Below are 22,799 nucleotides of genomic sequence, written 5' to 3'. Positions count from 1 at the left end.
TTTCCATAGTAACATGCCGTGCACTCTCCTTACATGTAGTGGCTGTTACAGGCTGTCACACACAGGGGGAGGGGGGCGCTGCGAAGCAAACCTTGGTGGAGTGTGTTTAGTGTGGAGTGTGCTGGCTCTAATTATGACAAATGTGGTGCAGAAGGCCTGACACTGCAAATTTTATAGAGACCATCTGCTTCGAATACAAACATCTGTTTTACAGCGCAGATACTTTTAAATGACACTATGATTCATACATTTTGGACAATGAAAATATGTTTTTTATATGCATGTTACAAAAGTCATCCCAAACTGACAGGCCTGCTGAAATGAATGCATTAATATATATTTTATATATATTTAAACATGTATTTTTAAAACATGAGGTATGCAAAACTGTATGAAGGCTACCTCAACTTCTAATTATTGTTATTATAAGTGGTAGCAGTCGCAGTAGTGTTGTAGGTCCAGTATAAATGGGGCCTGCAATAATAGCAAAGCTCGTGCTCGGCGGGTCGGTCACGCGCAACGAAGAGAAGATAAAGAGAGGGAGAGCAGCCCTGCCTTCACTTTTTGATTCATCAGTCTGTCATCAGTTTACAATCATACATCAAAGTCCTGCGCTGTGAAAATAGTCTTCTCTCTTACTTCAAGTAATCCACTCAAAATTCATTATTAGCAAAATATGCGTCACCTATCACAGTGAAAGTACTCGTTCTGCAAAAAAGGTCCCAGTATAAAGTAGCAAACATTAAAAGGTAGTAAGACTACCTCAAAGAGTGTACTAAACTATAGTACTAAATCTAGTCATCTGGACTTCTGCTCGTTTTTCACTTTTCATTCCTTAAAAATTGCCGTTTGCATAGAGTTTATTGTACTGAAACTCAGTGAGGGTCAATAAAGTAAAAATAAAGTGCACCTCAGTACATGATTCATTTATTGGCCCAGTTTAGTCTTTTTGTGCTGGATCTTTGTAGCTTGTGTGGACAGTAGCCAGTGTTTATGTGTTTCTGCTCACCTATTTTACCCGCGGAGTCACAGCGCGTTACTTTACACGGCTTTTATTTTGGCAGTTTTGACAGGACATCCTAGTGCAGGGAGGAGGAGGAGGAGGAGGAGGAGGAGGTGCTGGAAGAGGGACCTGAGCTCATTGTTACTAAGTCGAGGAGCGGCGCAGAGCTCATCGCTACACGTGAATTTCGGGCGCAGCATTAAGGTAAAGTTGTCTTTCATTTCTAAATGCGGGGCTCACGTTTACACCCGGACTGTTTCCCGTGGGGAACCGCCTCCGTTGGCGCCCGACTGGTTCATTGCAGCGGTACCGAGCAGGCGACATTTCTCAGCGGTTACCATCAGTCAGGACGGACCCACCGTCTTCTTTGTCTCGCTGCGTCGCTAAACGTGTCTGTCTGTTCGGTTCCCCGGGCAGTGAGCCCCTTACGACTGCAGACACAAACCAACCCCCGTGACGAGGCTCCCGGTAACGGTACATGGAGCAGTTGGTGCGTGAGCTAACGTAGGAGGAGCCGGTACCAGCGGCACAGGTGACGGCGCTTCATCCGTGCAGGGCTCAAAGCAGCTGAACTGGGAGCAGACACGGATCTACAAGTTTATTTACCGGGAAAGGAACTGGTTGGTTCTGAACTGTGGTGAATCTACGGATATTACAAAATTATTATCTTCTCAAAAACGTCTCTGAGTGTTGACATGATGTGGATATTTGTTTTTGCTGCTATAAATTATTTTTTTTTACCTACCACAGTTAGTTACCTGAAAAGCAAATGCAAACCCTCAAACAACAGCCTTGTATGTTTCTCTATTGAAGTCTGTAGTTTTCTGTCATTTCCCTCAAAAGGTCATTTCTAATTTGCTTTTTAAAAATATATATATATCTACTATAGATGTGTAGTAACAGGCTAATGTTGAGCTTAAAGTATTTAAACAAATCTGTATCTTTGAATTGTCTGGTTTTATTTTCTAGGCAGCAGACGCACATCATCTGTGGATGTCGTGGATAATTCTTGGAAACATCATTACAGCGTGTCGAGGCCGGATAGGCAGCAGTGAGAGCCATTTGGTCACAGCGCAGCATCTTAAAGGAGCACAGCATCTCTCAGGTGATGGAGGTCCAGTGAATCACCACAGTGATGGATGCAGCCAGCTTCAGTCATGGCTGTGTTGGATTGTGCTGCCCAGCCCAGACTTTTTCTCTGTGATCTGAGGAGGAACAGACTATCAGACCGTCCATAAGTCCTACCATCTCCTCTTCTTGGCGAATGAGCTTCTAACCAGCTGTCCTCAGGTCGTTTCATCTGTCTGCCGGTACGAACCAGTCATGGATTTCCTGTGGGTGCTGTCAGTGTCCATGCTAACAGCGTGTGTTGCCATCCCCATGGATGCGGCAGCCGGGAGCCACAGCCTCTTCACCTGTGAGCCCATCACCCTGCGCATGTGTCAGGGGCTGCCGTACAACTCCACCTTCATGCCCAATATACTGAACCATTACGACCAGCAGACCGCAGCCCTCGCCATGGAGGTATAGTACATTAGAGCTGTGAAAGATGTTTATTTTGTTTTATTGTGAAGGTTGGTACAAATGTATGCTAATATCTGCTGCTGAAAATTAAAGGATGCCACAGTGTCATGTAGGGGAAGATGGGTTGAAACACATTTGACCACAGTAGAACTCACTAAAACGTAGAGATGTGAAATTATTTCAGATGTATTAGGAGCTTTGTAATTCACCACGTTAGTTGAGCAGCTTACATTAGATGAACATCAAGAACAGTTGAATTTAAAATTCCTAAAATTTCCAGGAAATAAAAAATATCACTGCAGTTGCTCTGACCTATTCCTGGACATATATAAACCTTTTATTTAAAAAAAAAAAAAAAAGGATTTTTTTATCTTATTGTTCTTTTTTTTTCTGAAAATCTGCGACTGGGGCCATAAAAGAGTGCTGAACTGTATGAAATGGGCTTTGGTGTGACCAAAGTAATAACCACTTTCTATAAAATGCTAGAAAATTGTCTGACTGGCGGGCCACAGTCCAAAGAGACTCAGTGTTGTTAATGATAAAGAGAAGGATATCCCACTTTTCCCACAGCAGCCTTTCCTCTGTTTTATTAACACTATTTGTTCCTGGTCTTTTCTGAAGCTGAACCAATTAGTTTATCAGTCAATTTGTTGATAAGCAAAAAATTATTGGCAGCTACTTTGATAGATGGATTTAAACGTTTTTTTCCACACACTATTTGCTGTATAGTGATTTGAATTGAAACTGCTGTGACCTAAACTGGTGAACAAATAGGAAATGAAATCAACTGTGCTTGCACCTACAGTAAATATAGTATTATTTTAACTACAGTTAATCATATTTTGAGAGACATTTCGAGACGGTCCTTTCCAGGAAATTTTCATATCACCGTTGTCTTATAGAGTGGCTCACAACCTACTGAGTTTTTATTGAAAAGTTTACAGGTGTAGATCCCTGTGCTTTGAGCTTTAAAAGCTGCTGCAGGCAGTCACATTCTGTATTCACAGTCAGATAGAGGCAAGTTAAATAATTTGTGTAAAAAACATACTTATTTGAAAATCAGGCAGCTCACCCCCATGTATGCTGTTTTGCATGAGTCCTTGTTTCCCTGAGTCTCTACAACAGGAGTGGCGAGTGCTAAATTACGACAATGTGAACAGTGTGACCTTTTCTCTTGTTTTGTCCTGTACGGTAATTCTCTGTCTTCTCTGTGTTTTCTACCTGCATTTGACCTTTACTGGGCTTTCTCCCTGGGCCCTCCTTTCCTCTGTTCTGACACAAGTTGTGGCTGTAAGGAAATAAAACCAACACATATACAAACACACAGACAGCAATTTAATGTACATATACCTTCTGTATTACACAGCTCAGGACCGGGATTTGTGAAAAAAAACTAGTCTTGCTCACACGTTGAATAGGTGATTCATTGTGTCTGCTACACTGAAGACTCCATGGATGCCCGCAGCCTACATACTGTAGCTATACTGTGGCTAACTGGGAATGTGCTGAGAGTTAGTAATATCAAAGTGCTAGCCTACTTTAATTTGGCTCCTCTAGCTCCAGGGACTGGGAGTGTATTACCAAAACATTAAGCAGAAAATTAATTTTTAATATTCGTCTCTGGGGCTGTGGGAATAGTGCATTATTAAATGCCACTGATTTAACAGGGCATGTTGTCCTAAAATGATTTGTGGCTGCACATCTGGCATGTTGACAGACCAAGTGATTTGCCACAACATGTAGAGACGCTTCACAAAGCTGTTTTACATAACAGGCTTTTGAGCAGTTAGTCAACTTAGTCTGGGAATAAAGATACCAAACTGTTCTTTGCTTCAGTTTAGTCCAGCTGAAGGATTAGAGCTCAGATTTTAATGTTTAGTCCATGCTTTTTTGTTACTACCACTTTAGTGCTTAGATAATCTATAGATTTACTGGACACACCGTCTGGCTCTCATGGCTTTGTTATCCTCTTTGAAATGTCAAGTTAAGACACTGAAACCTAATCATGAAGCAGATGCATTATCTTGTTAACTTAATCCCATGCTTTGTAAGGCTGATCCCTCTGGAAGCTCAATCTATTGGGCAATTACTGGCCAAACTGCACCATAACATTAGGCTGACTGTTGGATGGTCTTTCTGCTGACCTGTGTGTGTTTATATTCATCTCAAATTATCCATTTTAAGCATTGCGTCATGCTCCCACTGGCACCCACTTATTCATTTTACCCTTTGACCTGGGCTCACCCTGCCTAGTATAGCAATGATGTGCCACCTCACCGTACTCGGCATAGGCACACCGAGAGAAAGATGGAAGGTGGGAGGAGCTGTGTGCCACAAAAATCCAGGGTTATGTAACCTCTAAATGTGCCCTGCCCGGCTGCAAGAGAGCGCAGCATCCCTTCACATCACCGCTGCACTCATGTTTGGATAAGATGCAAATGCTTGTGTTGACTGCCTTCTCTTACTCTCTGGCATAGTGTCGTAGTTTTAACTGGGGCTTTCAGGAAAACACAGGCTAAATTTAATTGTGTAGATCAGTTAGGTGTATGTGCGGGTTCTGTAAAATCAGTTTCTCTTTTTTTCCAACACGTTTTGCAGCCAATCAATGTGTGGGTTGCCTTGAACAGAGAGACAATCCTGGTTTAGATGGTGTTCACTTTGATTGGTCATGGATCCACAATTAAGTCTCTTTTAGTGCTTGTTGGGATTGGAAAACACATAGAAACACAGTAGGTTCCAAATAATGGAGACCATTTCTGTTTGGCTCTTGTTTTCCAGATAACTCAGTCTACATCCAGTTCATGGGAGAATTTAAATCCTATAAGATGTTTAGGGCAGCCAAATGAGAATTGACAGTTGATTTTTAAAGGGAATTAGGTCCGCTGAATAGCCATGGTAATGATGATGAATGCCTCGCACTGTGGAGAGACTGGGAGTTGGACTAGAACCAGCGTCTGCCGCTCTTGCAGCTTTTTTCTAAACCCCCTGAAGCAGTGTCTTTGAATTTCTTAATCATGTCTTACTTTTCAAGGTCTTTCCAAGGTTTTTGTTTTTGGCAGAAGGTGGAGCAGGTTTATAAACTTTCCACTTTTTTTGCCCTTTGAGATAAGAATTTATAAAACTGCCATCTCCAATGTGTTTATGGCAGTCAGAACAGGAAACACCACGAACAAGGTAATTTCTCAAAACAGGATTTTATTTTTCGGTGTTCATCCCCACTCAGTCAGTCATCGTTGACCGCCCAATGACCTCACAGCTCAAGTGGGATGGCGGCCTCAGGGCTGGGAATTTCTGTGCCACAATGATATTGTGCCACACTCATAAGATAAGTGGGAGCGTGGCGGATTTGAGTGGCATTATAAAAAGAAAAGACAAAATGCGCTAAAATCCCCTTCTTTGGAGATAGATGCACACTGTAGCTACTGGATGAATGCAAAGCAGCATGGGTTCAGCAGAGTACATTAATGAAGCTGGTATGAACTGTCATCCATATCGGACGGCATTAAGATCACATCTCGGCAACAATATATAGTATGATACTTCTCTTTCTTTACTGGGGTTAGTCAATAACACCTCCACTGTTATATTTTATTCCTCAATATTATTGTTTTGAGGCAATTTGCCATGAGCTAAAAATTTGCTTTGTTTTTTCTAAAACTGCTGTTTAGGGATGTTGACGTTAACATTTTTCATCTAAGGTTGGTTCTTCATTTAACAGATCTCTTTTAGTACATGATAACTGTGCTAACAACAACATTATCAGTACAGATTTACTAATATTTTATACTGTGTATTGTTCCACAAAGAACTAAATTATATGTTAAATCTTCAAATGAGTCGTTGTTACTGTAAAAGATAAGTATTACTTTAGTGTGAAAAATATGTATGGCAGCCCTGTGCTTTATTGTAAAGTGTAGAAAATGTTTCTCCAGCCTGGGACCAAAACATACTATGGAAAGTACTTGCGCCAGACAAGAAATTGCCTAGGTTGAACTGGCTATTTTTCTCCTTTGTTTGGCCCCTTAGGAGCAAACACTGGGTGATGGAGGTGGTCTTCAGAATTGTTGGAGTCATGTGACTGTCCTGGTAAAAAGTAATGGGAGCAGTGATTGTTTGAATGTTTCTTTCAGGCCAGATGGGACAAGTGTGGGTCATGGCCAGCTGAAGATTTTAATTGTATTAGACTGATAAGTGGGTTTGTTTCCTCGAAGGCAACGCCAAGCCCACAACTCTATTTAATAGCTTGAAGATAAAAAAAGTGAGATCATGTGTGAAATTTGGTGACAATAGTAAATAAGAAAATAAGAGATGTCATGTTTTTTGCTTTCATTTAAAAAAAAAAAAAAAAGCGACCAAGTTGTTCAGCTCTTTTCTTGTACCCCTTCATTTGGTCATATGGTATTTGTGGCATTTTGTTTTGTATTGGATGCTGTGTGAAGGGTGTGCAGTGACACAAAGACTAATCGACAGCCTGTTTTTAATCTGCTCACTCCCACTTGCATTCATTCTGTCCTCCTTTCAGGTCATTAAATCAGCCTCTTGTCTCAGGTTTACAACGCATCCAGATAAACTGTGTCATGTTACAGCTGCTGTGTAGAATAACCTAGATACTCCACCCATCGTGTGAGAATGGGTTTGTAAAGGAGAGGTGAGGTGTGTGAGAGTTTCTGTAAAGTGCTGATAAAGTTCTCTGATGGCTCCAGGTCTGTGAAAACATGCTACAGAGGTGCACCATTTAGCATGCTTATTGTGTTAGCTAGTAAAGATGTATCCAGCTAAGCACACACAGACACAACATGGTCTGGTAAATCCTACCTAGCGTGACCCAGACTATAAAAGAGCCTCTTGTTTTATTTAATGTCCAACCCCGTGTTTATTGGTTGTGGGGTGAATAAGAAGCACATCCAGAGAACAAGCCACTGGTCCACAGCAACCTTTCCGTGTGTGTGTGTGTGTGTGTGTGTGTGTGTACGTACATGGACATTACACCCTGGCAGAGCACAAGGTTTTCAAATACTTTCTTGGCGATGAATGACATGGCTGACTCGGTTGACCCATCCTTACCACCCCCCACCCCCAGTGTCTTTTGTCCCCCCTCCCCCCACAAAGGGCTAACCCGTTGCCCGGGAAACGGTCCCAATTGTGCTGTTAACAAAGGCTGCAGAGGCTTTCTTGCCTCCCAGGAGGTGGTCCCCTCCGCCCCGCACCCTGACCCCCTCGAACCCAGCTCTCCTCCCTCTTCCTCCTCCTCGTCCCTGGTGATGCACCACTCGTCGCCATGGCGCTGAGCTTGGAAATTTGGAGAATTGGAATGGCAGCAGAGGATAAAAGGGGAGAGAGAGAGGGAGAGAAAATGTTCAGGGAAAGGGGCTGAAGAAGGGAGGGGGATGATGGGAAGAGAGGTGACTGGGAGGTATTTATAAAAGAACAGATCAACCAGTTGGCCACGGTGGGCTTCTTTGTCAGCAATTCATCAGTCATTGCATCTTAGCAGCTGACTCAGTGCACTTATTAAAAACTAATTACTTCAGCATTAAGAAGGTACATATAGCCACATTTGGATGTGCATCATTGGACTATGCTGTATTAATAATTAATGTCACAACAGTCTTGTTCTGAATCAAAACACGCTGGGTAGACTAAAAATGAACAGAGGTGAAACTAAGGTCAGGGCTCTTTTTCTTTATTCTTCAAAGACCTTTGTTTTGGGGTCTAAGGCCTCACATAAAACATGCATGAATATACTCTCTTTAATGTTCCCCACATTAAAATGCACAATTTCAAATAATATCGCCAGTATTTATTTTAGTATTTAGTTTAGTTTTTTTTTTTATTATTTATCTCAGAGCATTTGCCATTTAATCAAATGATTTACACATGTGAGAATGCAACTGAATATATGCAATTAACTCCAGTTAACGAGCTGAAGAATAGCGTCCCAGTGCTGTACAGTGCTGTGCACATCAGATCATCAGATCACAAAGGACATTTTGATATAGGAAAATCTATATTATTATTATTATTATTAACAATGGCTGGATTCCATTTAGCTGTATAGTCTCACAATACAGATATTGTACACTGTCATGTCATGAGACATTTCAATAGAAAAGAACCCATGCGTATGTTTTTAAGAACACCAGTGCTTTGTCTGCAATGACCATGCAAAAAGTCTGCTCTGAAAAATTTGAATTTTAGTATTAGAAAAAATATTTTATGGGTGGAAAGATACAAAATTTAAAATGACCTTTCTTAAATTGATGGAATCCATACTTATTGTAGTAAATTTGACAACTTTTTATTTTGATAAATGTTTTTCTGTACTGAATCACTTAGTTAAAAATGTGTTCTTAATTAATCTTATGTAAACGTTTTAAGCTATAGAGAGGCACTATCTCCTGCAAATCCCAAGTGGTTTGTCCTGACAATTCTTTGTGACAGTGTATAGATTTTAGATCCCATCGCTCAGCCATTTTATTTTTATTTTGGAAATTGAAATTTAGAATAGAAAAATCTTTAGGAACACATTTTGTGTATAGTACAGATAGATTCAGTGCTGTGCAAAACTAAACAGCAGTTAACTACATCTATCCCGCTCTGTGGATGGGTTGTTGGCCTTCTGTTGCAGACTCCTGTATCTGTGTGTGAGCTACTACATTATTTCACATTTACAAAGATCAAAATTCCCCTAGCTCCCATGGATACATAATGACTGTAGCAGTGGGATTGAAGCTGAAATTACATTAGCATACCGGCTCCCTGGCTGTACCATTCAACAGATTTGTGTATTACACGCTTGAGTCTCCCTACATGAACGACTCTGGGGTGGAAAACGTCATGACAAACCCCTAGAGCCATTTATCAGACCAGTGGTTCACCAGCTGTTTCGAGTGAGACCATTAAATCCATATAGAGATTGTAGATGCTCCAAGATGTGGTGCAAGATGTTGGTGTTTGGATTTGTTCAGGCCACTGACTGTGTGGGTAAAAGAGCGACCAGCTGCATGTTCCATCCACCCTTAGTTTAGGCCTGCCCACTCTGGCTCACATGACGGTTGTGTGTCATAAAATGGCTGAATGACTGAAGAGGTGGAGGAGGGGTAGGAGAGATATGTATGATGGAGGAGTATAAAAATAGAAAAATGGAAGCATGATAAATAGGAAGAAGGATGAATATGAAGAGAAGCTGAGTTTTTTTTTTCCCCCTGGTAAATCATCTCTCCTTGTAGCCTTTATATTTATTCAACCATCACCCATGGTTTGTAGAAGAGCGTAATATGTTGTGTTCTCTGAAGCATGTCAGTAGCCTGCAGGAATCAATACAGAGCAGAAGAGCAGAGATGCAAACTCACTTTGGTTGCATTAAATCATGTTTGAGTGGTTAACCCACACTCGGAAGACGCCACAGATGAAGTCAAAGATGTCACAGGGACCCCACAGTGACAACAAAACACAGAGGAACATATGGAGCATAATCAGTACAGCAGCACCTATTTTATAATACTGGCAGGGTGGGGATTCTGCTTTTGCAACAGGAGACAGGGTTATTTCTCTAGAGACAGTCAGTGTACTCCAGTTTTCTTTGTGTTGTGCTTTCCTGTCGCAGGGATGGTACCTCTCTCTGCTCCAACTACTAGGATGTTTTACAATATGTCACTGTACATCTTTCATTTTATTTATTTGTCTGGTTTCAAAATATACAAACAGGTGACAGGAAATATACAGTTAAGGCTTTTGTTTTAAACAATTAAAAAATGTAGTTTAAATTTAAGTTTAGTTCAATCATGGTGAACATGATTAAATTATGAATTAAGAAAAATCAAGACACAAATTGTTTTTAATATTTGCCAGACACTGATGTACCGTCTATAAATATCTAGAAACATTGTTGGTGTTAATTAGAAAAAAGTTTATTTTTTCCCCTTTCAAGATATGATTTTTGGCAGCCAGTAATATAAAAATCTTCAGTGGAAGATTCAGGTTTCATACTTTTTTTTTTTTTTGAAACATCTTATACGGTGCAGTGTGATTAATGATTCCCATCTGCACTAATAGACCCATGGTAGTTCACTTACACAGCTGTTGTATTTATGGTTCATAGACGATTCACACTCAAAGCACTGTGTCATTGTACAGTGGTGCCCAGTGACACATGATAAATCCATTTATGCAGAAATGACATGATCCGCTGGTGAATTGATCGCAGTTATGACAGGCGTGTATGTCACCTAAATAGATCCTCTGCATTTTACAGAGCGTGAGTACTCTGCTGAGTGAAGACTAGCATTTTGGATTCTACTTGTGATCATAAATCCTTGTCATCAAGCGTTCATCCCTGATCCCTCACAGTGGAAGTGACTAACCACTCTGAACACCTTCATGTCTCAAAACCTGTCTCATGGTGTCTCCTCAGCAGCTGAATGAATTCTTAGCAGAAAAGTGATATGAACAATGCGATGACAAAAGCTGCATGGATGTGGGTGCTTTGTGCTTCAAGGGCCAAGCTTAACACCCATTATAATCCTTTTTACATGAAGACATCACATGTGGGTGGCAGACGAACACACTGTCTGAAGGATGTGTCCTGATGTCGTACCCATATGGTGGGAACACACGCAGTCGTCTGTTTGAATCTGATTGTGGTTAAGGAAGCAAGCAACTGAGAAGATGAGAACAAAATTGTACTTTATCAAATGGTTTTCCTAGCTGCATTCTGAGCTAGAAAATATTCTTATCATGTGCTGCAGACATTTTTCATTTCTAAGGCCATGTAGTAATATAGGATTAAGGGAAATGAACTGATAGAACAGATTTTAGCCAAGGTTCAGCCTGAATGACCTGTTATGGTACATAAATGCAGCCTTTAATTTTCTTTTCATGTTTTTTTAAAAATCAAATTTTCACATTTCCTAGTATGTCATTTATCCATTGTATTTTTTTATGCTTAAATCTAGGTCACAAAATAACAAAAAAACTGTGTCTGTGTAAGCTAAACTGAGCCTTATATGTTTCTGTATAAACCACAGTGTGTAGTTCAACTTCTCCTTTGACTGTGTCAGTGTAGCAGCTTTGGATGTGGCAGAATAGCATTACTCGGTCAACAATACCAGTCTGAAAGTGTGGTGAAAAACATGTACGGAGCAACATTTTGTCCTCTGTAGCCAGCCTTTGGATATTTTGTTCAGTGAACATTAGTTAACAGTGGACAGCTTCATGTCCTGGGTTTAGAAGAAACAGAACTAATGTTGAACCTGTTTAAACCACAGCGACAGTTAATATCCATCCCTCCAACAAACAGAGGCAAATCACCCCCAGCCAGTCCTCACCTCCCTCCCCCTCCATGCCCCTGTCTATTGTACAAGCCTCTGGCTTTAAATTCAGGGGAGGGCGGGTAGTGTGTGTCTGACTGACTTGGGTGTGGCTGGAAAAACACACACACACACACACACACACACACACCAAATAGGGGTACATGCAAATGTATGCACTCTTGGATACATGGAATATGCTTTCCCACTCACTCATTCATGCACGTACTCACACACACACACACACACACATTCCCGAGCTCTTTGCATATTAACATTATCCTTTTCACTAATGCAGCTTCCTGGCTCAGTTCAGGTGTGTGAGACTGTCATTATGCAGGTACATGGGTGTGTTAGTATGTGAATAAGTGAATAATATACTTTCGATGGTACTGCCCTGTGTGTGTGAGTGAGTGTACACATGTTACTGCAGTGTGTCAGTCAGTCACAGCATGGTCCTCCCTGTAACACAAAGGCCCTGTCAGCAGCAGAAGCAGCCCCTGTGTGTTTGTGTGTTTGTGTGTGTGTGTGTGTGGTGGGGGTTGCCCAGTTTGAAGGGCTACTCCTATCTGGAAGTAGGGGGAGGAAGAGAGAGAAGACAGGGGGGGAGCTGAAGTTATTGGGGTGGGGGTGGATTAATAGGAAGGGGAGCAGAGTTGTTTTTATGGACAGATCTCTAGAAACTGTCAGACAACATGCTTCACTGATCTCTTTGTGCCTGTCTTTGGCGCACACTGTAAGGCTGAAGTAACACTGGCCTGTGACCCTACTCTCATTTTGTAAACTCTTTTAAATAAAAAGATCCATTATTTTGTGCTGGCGTTTGATGTACCCCTATACTAAAACTCAGTCTCTGTTTGTTGCTGTGTATCCACTTGCAGCCATTCCATCCCATGGTGAACCTACAGTGCTCTGCAGAGCTCAGGATATTCCTGTGTGCCCTCTATGCCCCAGTGTGTACCGAGTACGGGCGGATGACTCTGCCCTGTCGGCGTCTCTGTCTGCAGGCCAAGAGCGACTGCTACAAACTAATGGACATGTTTGGTGTCAGCTGGCCAGAGGAGATGGACTGCAACAGGTTGGTACAAGAGCCATGTCCTTTCCCCCTGGATTTATTTCAGTGCTAACAACCGTGGTGCATTAGTCATTTAAGCAGATTTTCATTTGGTGGATGGAGTAATTGTGGAGCAGAAGTCACACAAGCATCTAAAAAAAATCCTTTACTTTGACTACCACAGAAATATAGGCTTAGAACAGTAGCATATTTTGAGAGATTGTTCTGTTGGTTAACTCTTTGATTATCTGTGCCAAAAACCTACTTTTGTGCCTCTAAATAAAAACCTGTTGATGTAAAACCTCCATGCACCAGGTAGTCCATCAAAGTGAACATCTAACTGCAGCGATACGTAGGAATGGAGTTGAAAAGTGTTCTGTGTTGAGTCCTACTGTGAAGCTCTGTTGTCTGATTTTTGAGAATTGGTTGCTGAAATATTTTTCCTGTCACTCTACCAAAACACACACTAGTTGTGCAATGAGATCATGTAACTTTGTCAGAAAGCAGGGACAGCAAAACACTTGATCAGGCAGGTATCAGGCTCGAGCTGATGACCTGTAATCACTAGTTGACTACTGGGTAGAAAAATGCAGTCGTCAATCTGAAAAAGCTATAAAGTACTTGTGAAACTGATATGCAGTGATTTATTGTTGGCAGTGTGTGTGTGGGACCTGTTGTCAGCTGAAATTTCCCAGAGTTCATTGTGTCTCCATCTCCTCCCAGATTCCCAGATTGTGACGAGTCCTACCCCCGCCCTGTAGATCTCTTGTCCAGCTCAGACACAACTGAATCCCCTATCTCCGTCCAGAGAGACTATGGTTTCTGGTGTCCAAGAGAACTGAAAATCGACCCTGAGCTTGGCTACTCCTTCATGGGTGTTCGGGACTGCTCGCCCCCCTGTCCCAACATGTACTTTACACGTGAGGAGCTGATGTTTGCTCGCTATTTCATTGGGGTGGTGTCAATCGTATGCCTGTCCGCCACGCTCTTCACCTTCCTGACCTTCCTCATCGATGTGTCACGCTTCCGCTACCCAGAGCGCCCTATAATATTTTATGCTGTGTGCTACATGATGGTGTCCCTGGTGTTTTTCCTGGGGTTCCTGCTGGAGGACAAAGTTTCCTGTAACGCAGCCAGTCCAGGGAGGTTCAGGGCTTCAACAGTGACTCAGGGCTCCCATAACAAGGTCAGAAACCATATCCTCAACTTTGTATTCTTTTCTGGTTTTCTGCTCCCGACACATTGAAAATAAGCTTGTGTTTTGTTATTGTCCATCACAGGCTTGCACTCTTCTCTTCATGGTGCTGTATTTCTTCACCATGGCCGGTAGTGTCTGGTGGGTCATTCTAACCATCACCTGGTTTCTGGCTGCTGTTCCCAAGTGGGGCAGTGAGGCTATAGAGAAGAAGGCCCTCCTGTTCCACGCCTGTGCCTGGGGTATCCCTGGGGTCCTCACCGTCACCTTGCTTGCCATGAACAAAATCGAGGGAGATAGTGTCAGTGGTGTTTGCTTTGTGGGGCTCTACAACCTGATGGCACTGCGGTGGTTCCTACTGGTCCCACTAGGACTGGATGTGGTGGTGAGGAAGGCTATTAGAACATTTTTTGCCTCACAATGTTACAACTTTAACAACATATAAAACTTGTTTGCAAACAGATACGAACTGCCAGTGCTAACATTTAACCCACTCCGTCTCTCATATCATCCCAGGTGGGTGTGGCACTGCTGCTGGCAGGTATTGCAGCACTAAACCGTGTCCGCATTGAGATCCCATTGGAGAAGGAGAACCAGGAGAAACTGGTGAAGTTCATGATTCGCATCGGCGTGTTCTCCGTGCTCTACCTAGTCCCTCTGCTGACTGTTCTGGGCTGCTACCTTTATGAAAACAGCTACAGAGCGATCTGGGAGACGACCTGGGTACAGGAGAAGTGCAGAGACTACCACATCCCCTGTCCCTACCAGGTAATCTACTGACTCTCGTACTGCGGTTTTAGAAACCCAAATAAGGATAATGGGATGGTACTGATAATAGACACATTCACAGTTAACTTGAAATTTACCACTGTGAGGAAGGACCTTAACATCTGGGGAAAAAGCCAGAAGTGCCAGGTGTGTTTGTGTACAGGGACATTAGAGAGCAGATACTCAGTGAGATTGTGTGTCCTGACAACTCGGTGTTTGTAAACACAATCACTGTCCAACATAGAGGTGCACACAGTCATAAATGAGACGATCCCGTTGTTTTCCCAGGCTGCTTGTTTTCAAGAGATGCTGCGATGCTTCACAGACCCACAGTCGCCTCCAGCAGCAGCACACACTTTACACAGCTGTTAATAATTCATTCTCTTCCTTTCAGCCAGCTATCACCTCCCATGTGAGTAGCTGGCTTTGCATCTGCTTTGGTTCACCAGTCTCAGCAGTAGCCACTCGTGTTTGATTCTGTGACTGCATATAATCATCACTTAATCTGGATCTCAGCACTGGCGCTTAACTGTACTGTTTACATTAAATGTAAAATGGGTGACTCACTGACACTTGGTGTCATTTCTTTGCAGCTGTAGCCCCAGCTGAACTAATTTTAGCTGTAAACATGACCTGAATATTTGCAGAAAGGAATGAAATGCCAGTATTGCTGAGGAAGGAATGCAGGAGCATTGAGATCAGATGCACTGTGCTGCAGAGTTCTGCTCTTAATCTGCTGTAAGAGAGCAGTGTAGTAATCCAGTGTGTGTTTCTGCTGTGAGAGAACATGGAAAAGTCAAGCCACTCATAGTGAACAACAGATCTGAATACAAGCTGCACAGCTGACCTGTCATTGCACTATAGGACAGTATACTGTTGTGATGTTTTTTTTACACGGACATAACACAAAGATTACATTTTGCTCCCAGCCCCACAGTGCTCATGAAAGCACACATTTACAGCATGTATTCATAACATGCTGTATTCATAACAAAGTTCATAACAAGCATCAACAGTCAGCTTGGACCCAGCCTGACTATAGTCATCTTAAAATCCTTGCCTGAGGCTTGGACTCCCACTCTGCTCTACAGCTCCTGAATGATGCTGAACCCACAGCTCGTGCACATACACAGTTGCAGTGTTGCTATTGCTGTGATTGGCTTAGACCTCATGAGCCAACATAACCAACATCCAACTTTTTGTCCACTAAAGCTGATGTTGGAGCTTTCAGTCAGCGTACAGCTGCAGCAGAACTTATGACATCCTCTGTAATGGGGATGTTGGCTGTAGTTCACTCTCTTATCTCTCTGCTATAATGAGCTTATCTGTGGACCGCTGAGCCTCAGGGCTCTCCGTCTGGCCCACTCATAATGAGGCCATCATGACTGCATCTGTGTGTGACTGCATGAGTGCATGTGTGTGAGAGAGACATAGTGGGACATAGTATTTCTGTGGTCTGCTACATGCCAGCTGTGCACTGTTGCTATGGTGGAACACAGCAGTGACTGCACAGCATCTGTGATGTGACTGAAAAGTCTCTGTATTTATGTACTTGTCTGTATTTGTCAAAGATATGCTCTGTTTGAGCTATCTTCCACAGTCACACACTTCCCTTCTGGTCATCTGTGGGTGTTATCATCATTATTATTATTATCATTATTATTATTGCCTGTATGTTTTCTGTTCTCACTACCTCCAGCTCTTCCACCCACCACTACCACACACACTCAAAGTTATTGATGTATTTTCTCTCCCATTTCAGTGCCCTCACAATCAACACAAACCTTTACCATCCAGCCAGTTAACACATTGTGTGTGTTTGCGTGTCATGTAGGTGGAGAGTACAAGTCGTCCTGACCTGGTCTTGTTCCTGATCAAGTATCTGATGATGCTGATTGTAGGAATCCCCTCAGTGTTCTGGGTGGGCAGTAAGAAGACCTGCTTCGAGTGGGCCAGCTTCTTCCACGGCAAGAGACGCAAAGAGTACGTACTTTAAACACACTCTAAACCTTCAACTCAAATATATAATGCTAAATATTTTAGTAGAAAAGAAAAGTTTGGAGTTGAGGCAGAATGCATCTCTGTGTAATGATAATGAGGCTGAAAAAGTGCATTTAAGTTTTATAAATTACAGCAGCAAGAAAAAGTAAATGAAGACTTTGGAATTATCTGCATTTCTGTGTAAATGTCTTAAAGTATGGTCAAATCTTCATCTGAGCTGCAGCTCTGAGCACATACAGTCTACTTCAACTAATAATATACCAATGATTTTAGTGATGGTATCCAAAGTACACAGGCCCTTCTCTGCGCTCACTCCCCTCCCCTCCAAACTCAGAGCATTAACCCCCTGTCCCACCGCCTGCTCCACACACTCCTCCATCCTTCTCTACCACACCCACCAATTTACTACCTTCCCCCTGTCCTTCCCCACCCTCCTGCAACTCTCCCTGCTCTCACTCCCCTTCTCCTCCTCCACCTCCCTCCCCTGCTGCAGCGGGATGGTCAACGAGAGCAGGCAGGTGCTCCAGGAGCCTGACTTCACCCAGCTGCTCCTCAGGGACCCCAACATTCCCATTGTAAGGAAGTCACGGGGCACGTCCACCCAGGGGACCTCCACTCACGCCTCCTCTACACACTTGGCCATGCTGGACGAACCGCCCAGTGGCAGCACCAGCCGAGCTGGCTCAGTGCACAGTGCACGGTCTAAGATGAGCAGCTACCACGGCAGCCTGCACCGTTCTAGAGACGGCAGGTGGGTTCTCAGCACATCTCCACAGTTTTTAATGAATTCTGCAGAATATCCCAGTTCTGAAGCAGATTTCTGTTCTCTTCCATCCCAGATACACAGCCTCCAGTTTCCGGGCTGCAGATGAGCGGCTGCCCTACGGAAGCATGCCTCGCCTCAACGACCAATCACAGTCTAGGCACTGCAGCACCAACCGCCTGGACAGCCTGTCACGGCACAGCTCCACCCAACGACTGGAGAGCCAGTCGCGACACAGCAGCATCCGGGACCTGAGCAGTGCCACCCAGGCTGTTCTCGGTATCCGTGGAAACGGGATTCACAGAGTCCTGGAGGAGGACGGAGGGACAGCCTAAATTGAACTGTACCTTTTCTGCATATGTCAGAAAGTGTGATTGGATTGGATGGGGGGGTGTAGGGGCAGGAAGGATGACTCTTCTTTCTTTTCCTAGAAAACTGAAGAATGTGAGGATCCACAGCAAGATTGACAGAATGCAGAGCTTAAATTAGGAGTTCAGAGCTGAAGCACAAACGTCCGCTCCAGTTTACTGTTGCAGTTAGCCAGGCGAGGGTTACATCTATCAAACTAAGGCCCTGAGTGTGGATTTCTGCCTTAAAATCTCCTCTCAGCTTTACTGAAGCTACTAGCTGATTCCAAAAACTAAAGTTCAACAAGATTTGAGTCACGTTTACAAAAGCGATCCTGATGTTGACGTCTGGATAGACTTTATTGGAAAATGACATGAAGGCTTCACTGTTGGACCTACGATACACTACTGAGCCGGTCAGGAACACAATGTGAGCAGCACTGACAGACTGGTTTGTTTTGTACAGTACGTGTACAAACGACTCGGACTGAAGGATATGAGACGTGATGAGGCCTAGAAGAGAAGGTGGATGCAGAGGATGCCTCTCTATGGTCTAACGTCCACATTATTAACCAGTTCCAAATGTGCAAAATGCTGGACACTTAGGGTGCACTCACACTAGGTGACCTGTACTGTGACCAGGCATGTTTGACTTGTGTGATTGGTCCATGCTTTGGCACAATTTAAGTCAGCTGTGCCTAGTTTGAGTTTGCCCTTCACATGCTAAAATTCCCTTATTATAGAAGCATTTATTTAAAAACCAATTTGAAACTCCACATAAACACAGAGCTAAACACTTACAGAATAAACCCAAGTGGTTTGTTACCTTAAACCTGGCAAGCACTCTTCAGAAAAGCTGTCCGTGTCTCCTGAGCTTTATGAAAGCTTTGTCTCCTTTCAAACACCACAGCTGTGGAATGGGGTATGTACAGATAAGAAGAAAAATATCTGAGTCTGTGGTTGGCCAGTTTGAATCCAAGGGCTGAAATAGAGGAAAACAGCTGAATCCAAACTCCTGCCTTATGCCTGTATCTTCAGACAGGACACAAAGTGATCTTTAGAGTCAGTGTAAAGATGTATGGCAAGCCAAAAAGGACAAATAATGCCACTTCTAAACCTGTACAAAGTATCAGGATGCAGCTTTTTTTAAAATACGCTGTTTTTCTCGGTATCACGAGAGAATGAAACAGAGTCGAGAAAGAAAAGAGTTTTTATCTGTTTTTGCAGGGAAAAAAAATCCAACATAAATTAAGGGTGAGTATATTCAAACTGTAATTCAGCCAGTCACCGATGGGCCAGTACAGACCACACTGACACTGATCTCAGGAGGCGACTTCATCTTCTTTGCATCTGAAAAGTTTTACTTTCCTATTCAGCAAAAGTTAATGACATTTGCGGTAAAAACTGCACCAAATTCACTATTAGGCAGATCGGATCATGTGATCTAATGCTGCGGTTTGCTGGATAAACTCACCTTGTGTGGTCTGAGATCAGTGTTAGGTCTGTCCTGGCACAACACTGACTGGCTGAATACAGTTGAAATATAATGATCACAGGGTTGGGCAGTAACACAAAATTTGATATTGATCCAGTAGAAGGTAATTCCCAGCCAATACTGATACTTTTTATAGTTGAAAGCAGCTGATGTGATATAAGGGAGAGTAATATGTTATGATTTATGAGGTGAATGGATTATTAATAAAATATTGTTCAATATATTTTAGTCACCACCAAACATTTTGTTAACCATTAGGCATTTTCTGACTATTCTCCATTCATTATTTAAGTAAGCAGTGCCTGGTTGTTGTGGTCAAATGAAGGGTGGGACAAACCTGCATTACCTCAGTGAACAACAAAACTGTGAACATGGGAAATCAGTATTTTGACTCTCAAATCTGATCAGAGCTAAACCTGAGTATTTTCTACAAATGGAAACAGCCCTTAAGAAGCATAAGACAAATACATGAGTAGAGTTGTTAGTGTTTTGTTTTTTTTTACCATGTTTTATTACACCTGTCAGCTGTTTTATACCATGTTCCAATCTTGTGTTTTGAACTAGACTGGATTTAGATTAAAGTATCAGTGACAAAGACATGAACAGTTTCTGCCTGTTTGTTGCCTTCATGTGTCTCTGACTTGCGGTTCAAGTAACAGAGCTGATCACCTGACCGGTTCAAACAACGCTGTATCTGTAGAGTCATGAAACAAAATTTTGAGTACTACAGATGTACTTGGAGTTCAATCTATAGACGACCCAGTGAGGCCCATATAGTAGCTTTTCCTTTTTTTTCAGAGATTAGCTTTGTATTTTAAAGATCCTTGTTTTGTTCAAATGGACGGATTGTAAAGGGGTAGATATTTCACAGGTTCAACTTTATAAGAAAAGAAAAGAAATTTATTAGAAATGCCAACCACATTGGAATCATACAAGAGCAGCACTGAACACCTGTTTACTTCAGGGCTTTTCGTTGACTGATCAGCGCCAACACTCGCCCGGTACTTCTCAAAACATGACTCCGCAGTTCTCCACAACCTGACTTGTGTTAATGAGCCAATAAACAATTGTATCTAGATAATACATAATACACCTAAATATACATGTGGGTCTGTGTCCATCTTCTTTCACTGGAGTCCCAGTTTGTATTCCACCATCATGTGAGGCTCACCCATTACTTCACTCTGGGCTGGGTCTGAAAGACAAAAGTTGTTGATCACATTTCATGTTCAGGTAGTTGAGTTAGTGACTGTAAAGGGAAAAAGCCTGTCACCATTGAGGACGTCCTCAAAGCCAATGGATTCATCGCTTCCTCGCAGCGTATCCAGAGCCAGGTTTGAACTCTGTAAGAAAGGCAGGCGCTGGATCTGGAAAGACAGAAGTCAGGATGTAAAGGGAAACATGAAGGAACTGAAAAGTAAATATCAAAACAAAAACAAGGTGTGAATTGATGAGGTCCAACAGGTGGGGGGGGGGGGTGGGTTAGAAGCTCAATCACCTGTCTGGCTGCCATGTACTCCATCTGCAGTTTGAGTGGAGCATGAAGACCCTGAATGTTTCTGACAGTGGAAAAATTCATCTTGTCCTGGTTCAGCTGGAACTGCACATCACACAAACACACACAAAGGCAATGTTTTTGTCATGGCCACTCAATATGACAGTATGTTTATACATTATATCAGTATTGTGGTTATTAATCAGCCAATGTTCATACTGACAGCACATATATGTCTAACATTTGACATTTCCCTTTGTTAGATCACATTTAAAAGTGCTTTTTGTATTTTGTGATAAAATGCAATAAAAAAAGATAAAAGTCATCAGTCATCTCGTGACTATGTTGAGGACAACACTTAGTGTTATTCTGTATCAAATCTTACTGCTCCTGAAAACTCCTGAGCTGGGAGTTGTTCTTTGAAGACTAGTGAATTTTGTTGATCTCTTTCAGATCCAGGATCGTGTGAAACTGTGAACCGAACACAGCAACACGTGCATAAAGCCTGTGGCAAAAGGTTGACTTTCTGGGATCTACACTACAGTCCAGCGCTAACTTTTGGTAAAAACAGACAATTGAACATTACTCACGTTCTTTTCGGAGATCTCCAGCGGGTGGCTGGGAAGGAGCTGGTTCTTCACACTGGTGAAGCTGAAGAAGAATTAGAAATATGTATTTGTGATACAGTGTAGTTGTATAGTTGTATAGGATGATTACAGGGGCCAAGGTCAGCATGAAACCAGTAACATGAGTTTAATGAGTACTGGATGTTTTAAGCTGTATATCATTATTCTAGTCAAATGAATGCACAGCATGAACAAACACTGTCAGGACCTTTCACAGAGATCTGACAGGGGCTGCACCATGAGTCACCTAAAACACCACTGGGACTTTCGTTCTGCTTCCTCCTCTCTTGTCCCTTCCCAGCTGCCGTACATGTTGTTACAGCAGAGACACTAAGGCCTGGACAATGTGTTGTTGGTAACAGGCGACGCGCTGTATTATTTTAGTTTACATTAAAAATTAACTGAGCTCAGACTCCTCCATGAACAAATGCCAAGCCGTCACTGCGATATAACTTTAACCCCTCAGGACTTCGTCTCCCATGATGCTCCTGGCTTTGTCACTGTAGAGCAGCAGTGAGCTGTTTGAGTTCATTTAAATTTATATAAAAAATAAAACCAAATCAAGAGTGAGTGAGTGAGGGAGTGTGTGTGAGTGAGTGAGTGAGTGAGTGAGTGAGTGAGTGAGTGTGCGGTGCCTGACCCGCTCCGCAGAGAGTCCTGGACCCCATAAGCCCCCTGTGGACACAGACCAGCCACCGGTACGCTGTCTTTGAGCTGAGAGCGGAGTCCTCGGGAGTTCTGTCCAACACACAACACAAACATTAACCTCCACACGGATAAAATGAACGATGTTAGCTCGTGGCTAGGCTAGGAGCTAACTAGCATTAGCTGGAGTGACTAATCAGATTCACAGCCGCGGGTCTACAGGCCGCACCAAGACAGAAGACACAGGTGTGCAGAGGTCAAACAAAACAACAACACGCTCATTATTTAAGTTACGACGACAAACACGACATACAACATGTGAATAACATTGTACCATTGTGCTGCCGCTTCTTCCACTTTCCTTTCAGTTCTGTATGATGAGCTGCTTCTTCTTCTTCTTCTTCTGTCATGGAGGGTAGAAAAGCACCTTTAGGTGCACTTCTGCCACCTACTGGTTTATCTGAGACATGCACTTTGAATTCTTAATAATCCTGCACTTAGGTATCACATTAGAGCCTCGACTTCAGTCGATAAATCAGCAGCTGGGCTCAGTGCGTATTATTCCCCACAGAGTG

General features: G+C 42.7%; 2 protein-coding genes across 3 annotated transcripts; one reads left to right on the top strand and one right to left on the bottom strand.

Annotated features, from left to right (window-relative positions):
• Positions 1-1,116: 1,116 nt before the first annotated feature.
• Positions 1,117-19,712, top strand: fzd3a (frizzled class receptor 3a). Of its 2 annotated transcripts, XM_026318903.1 has the most exons (9): positions 1,117-1,207; positions 1,973-2,527; positions 12,717-12,913; positions 13,613-14,075; positions 14,170-14,469; positions 14,601-14,852; positions 16,687-16,835; positions 17,347-17,604; positions 17,693-17,951. In XM_026318903.1, the coding sequence occupies exons 2-9, from the start codon at positions 2,327-2,329 to the stop codon at positions 17,949-17,951; spliced, it is 2,079 nt and encodes a 692-aa protein (XP_026174688.1). In that variant the 5' UTR covers positions 1,117-1,207; positions 1,973-2,326. The 2 variants fall into 2 exon arrangements, with proteins under 2 accessions (XP_026174688.1, XP_026174690.1); XM_026318905.2 differs by lacking the exon at positions 1,117-1,207 and having other exon boundaries at positions 2,327-2,527; positions 17,693-19,712.
• Positions 19,713-20,330: 618 nt separating this feature from the next.
• Positions 20,331-22,650, bottom strand: pomp (proteasome maturation protein). The gene is made up of 6 exons (XM_026318906.2): positions 22,559-22,650; positions 22,220-22,317; positions 21,544-21,604; positions 20,957-21,058; positions 20,732-20,825; positions 20,331-20,653 (listed from the first exon to the last, which is right to left on the bottom strand). The coding sequence occupies exons 1-6, from the start codon at positions 22,559-22,561 to the stop codon at positions 20,586-20,588; spliced, it is 426 nt and encodes a 141-aa protein (XP_026174691.1). The 5' UTR covers positions 22,562-22,650; the 3' UTR covers positions 20,331-20,585.
• Between the last annotated feature and the right edge of the window lie 149 nt (positions 22,651-22,799).

The sequence above is a fragment of the Mastacembelus armatus genome, chromosome 24, assembly GCF_900324485.2.
Source record: "Mastacembelus armatus chromosome 24, fMasArm1.2, whole genome shotgun sequence".
NCBI classification, from domain to species: Eukaryota; Metazoa; Chordata; class Actinopteri; order Synbranchiformes; family Mastacembelidae; genus Mastacembelus; species Mastacembelus armatus.
The sequence above is the reverse complement of the archived record's forward strand: the minus strand, read 5'-3'. Positions and strand labels throughout refer to the sequence as shown.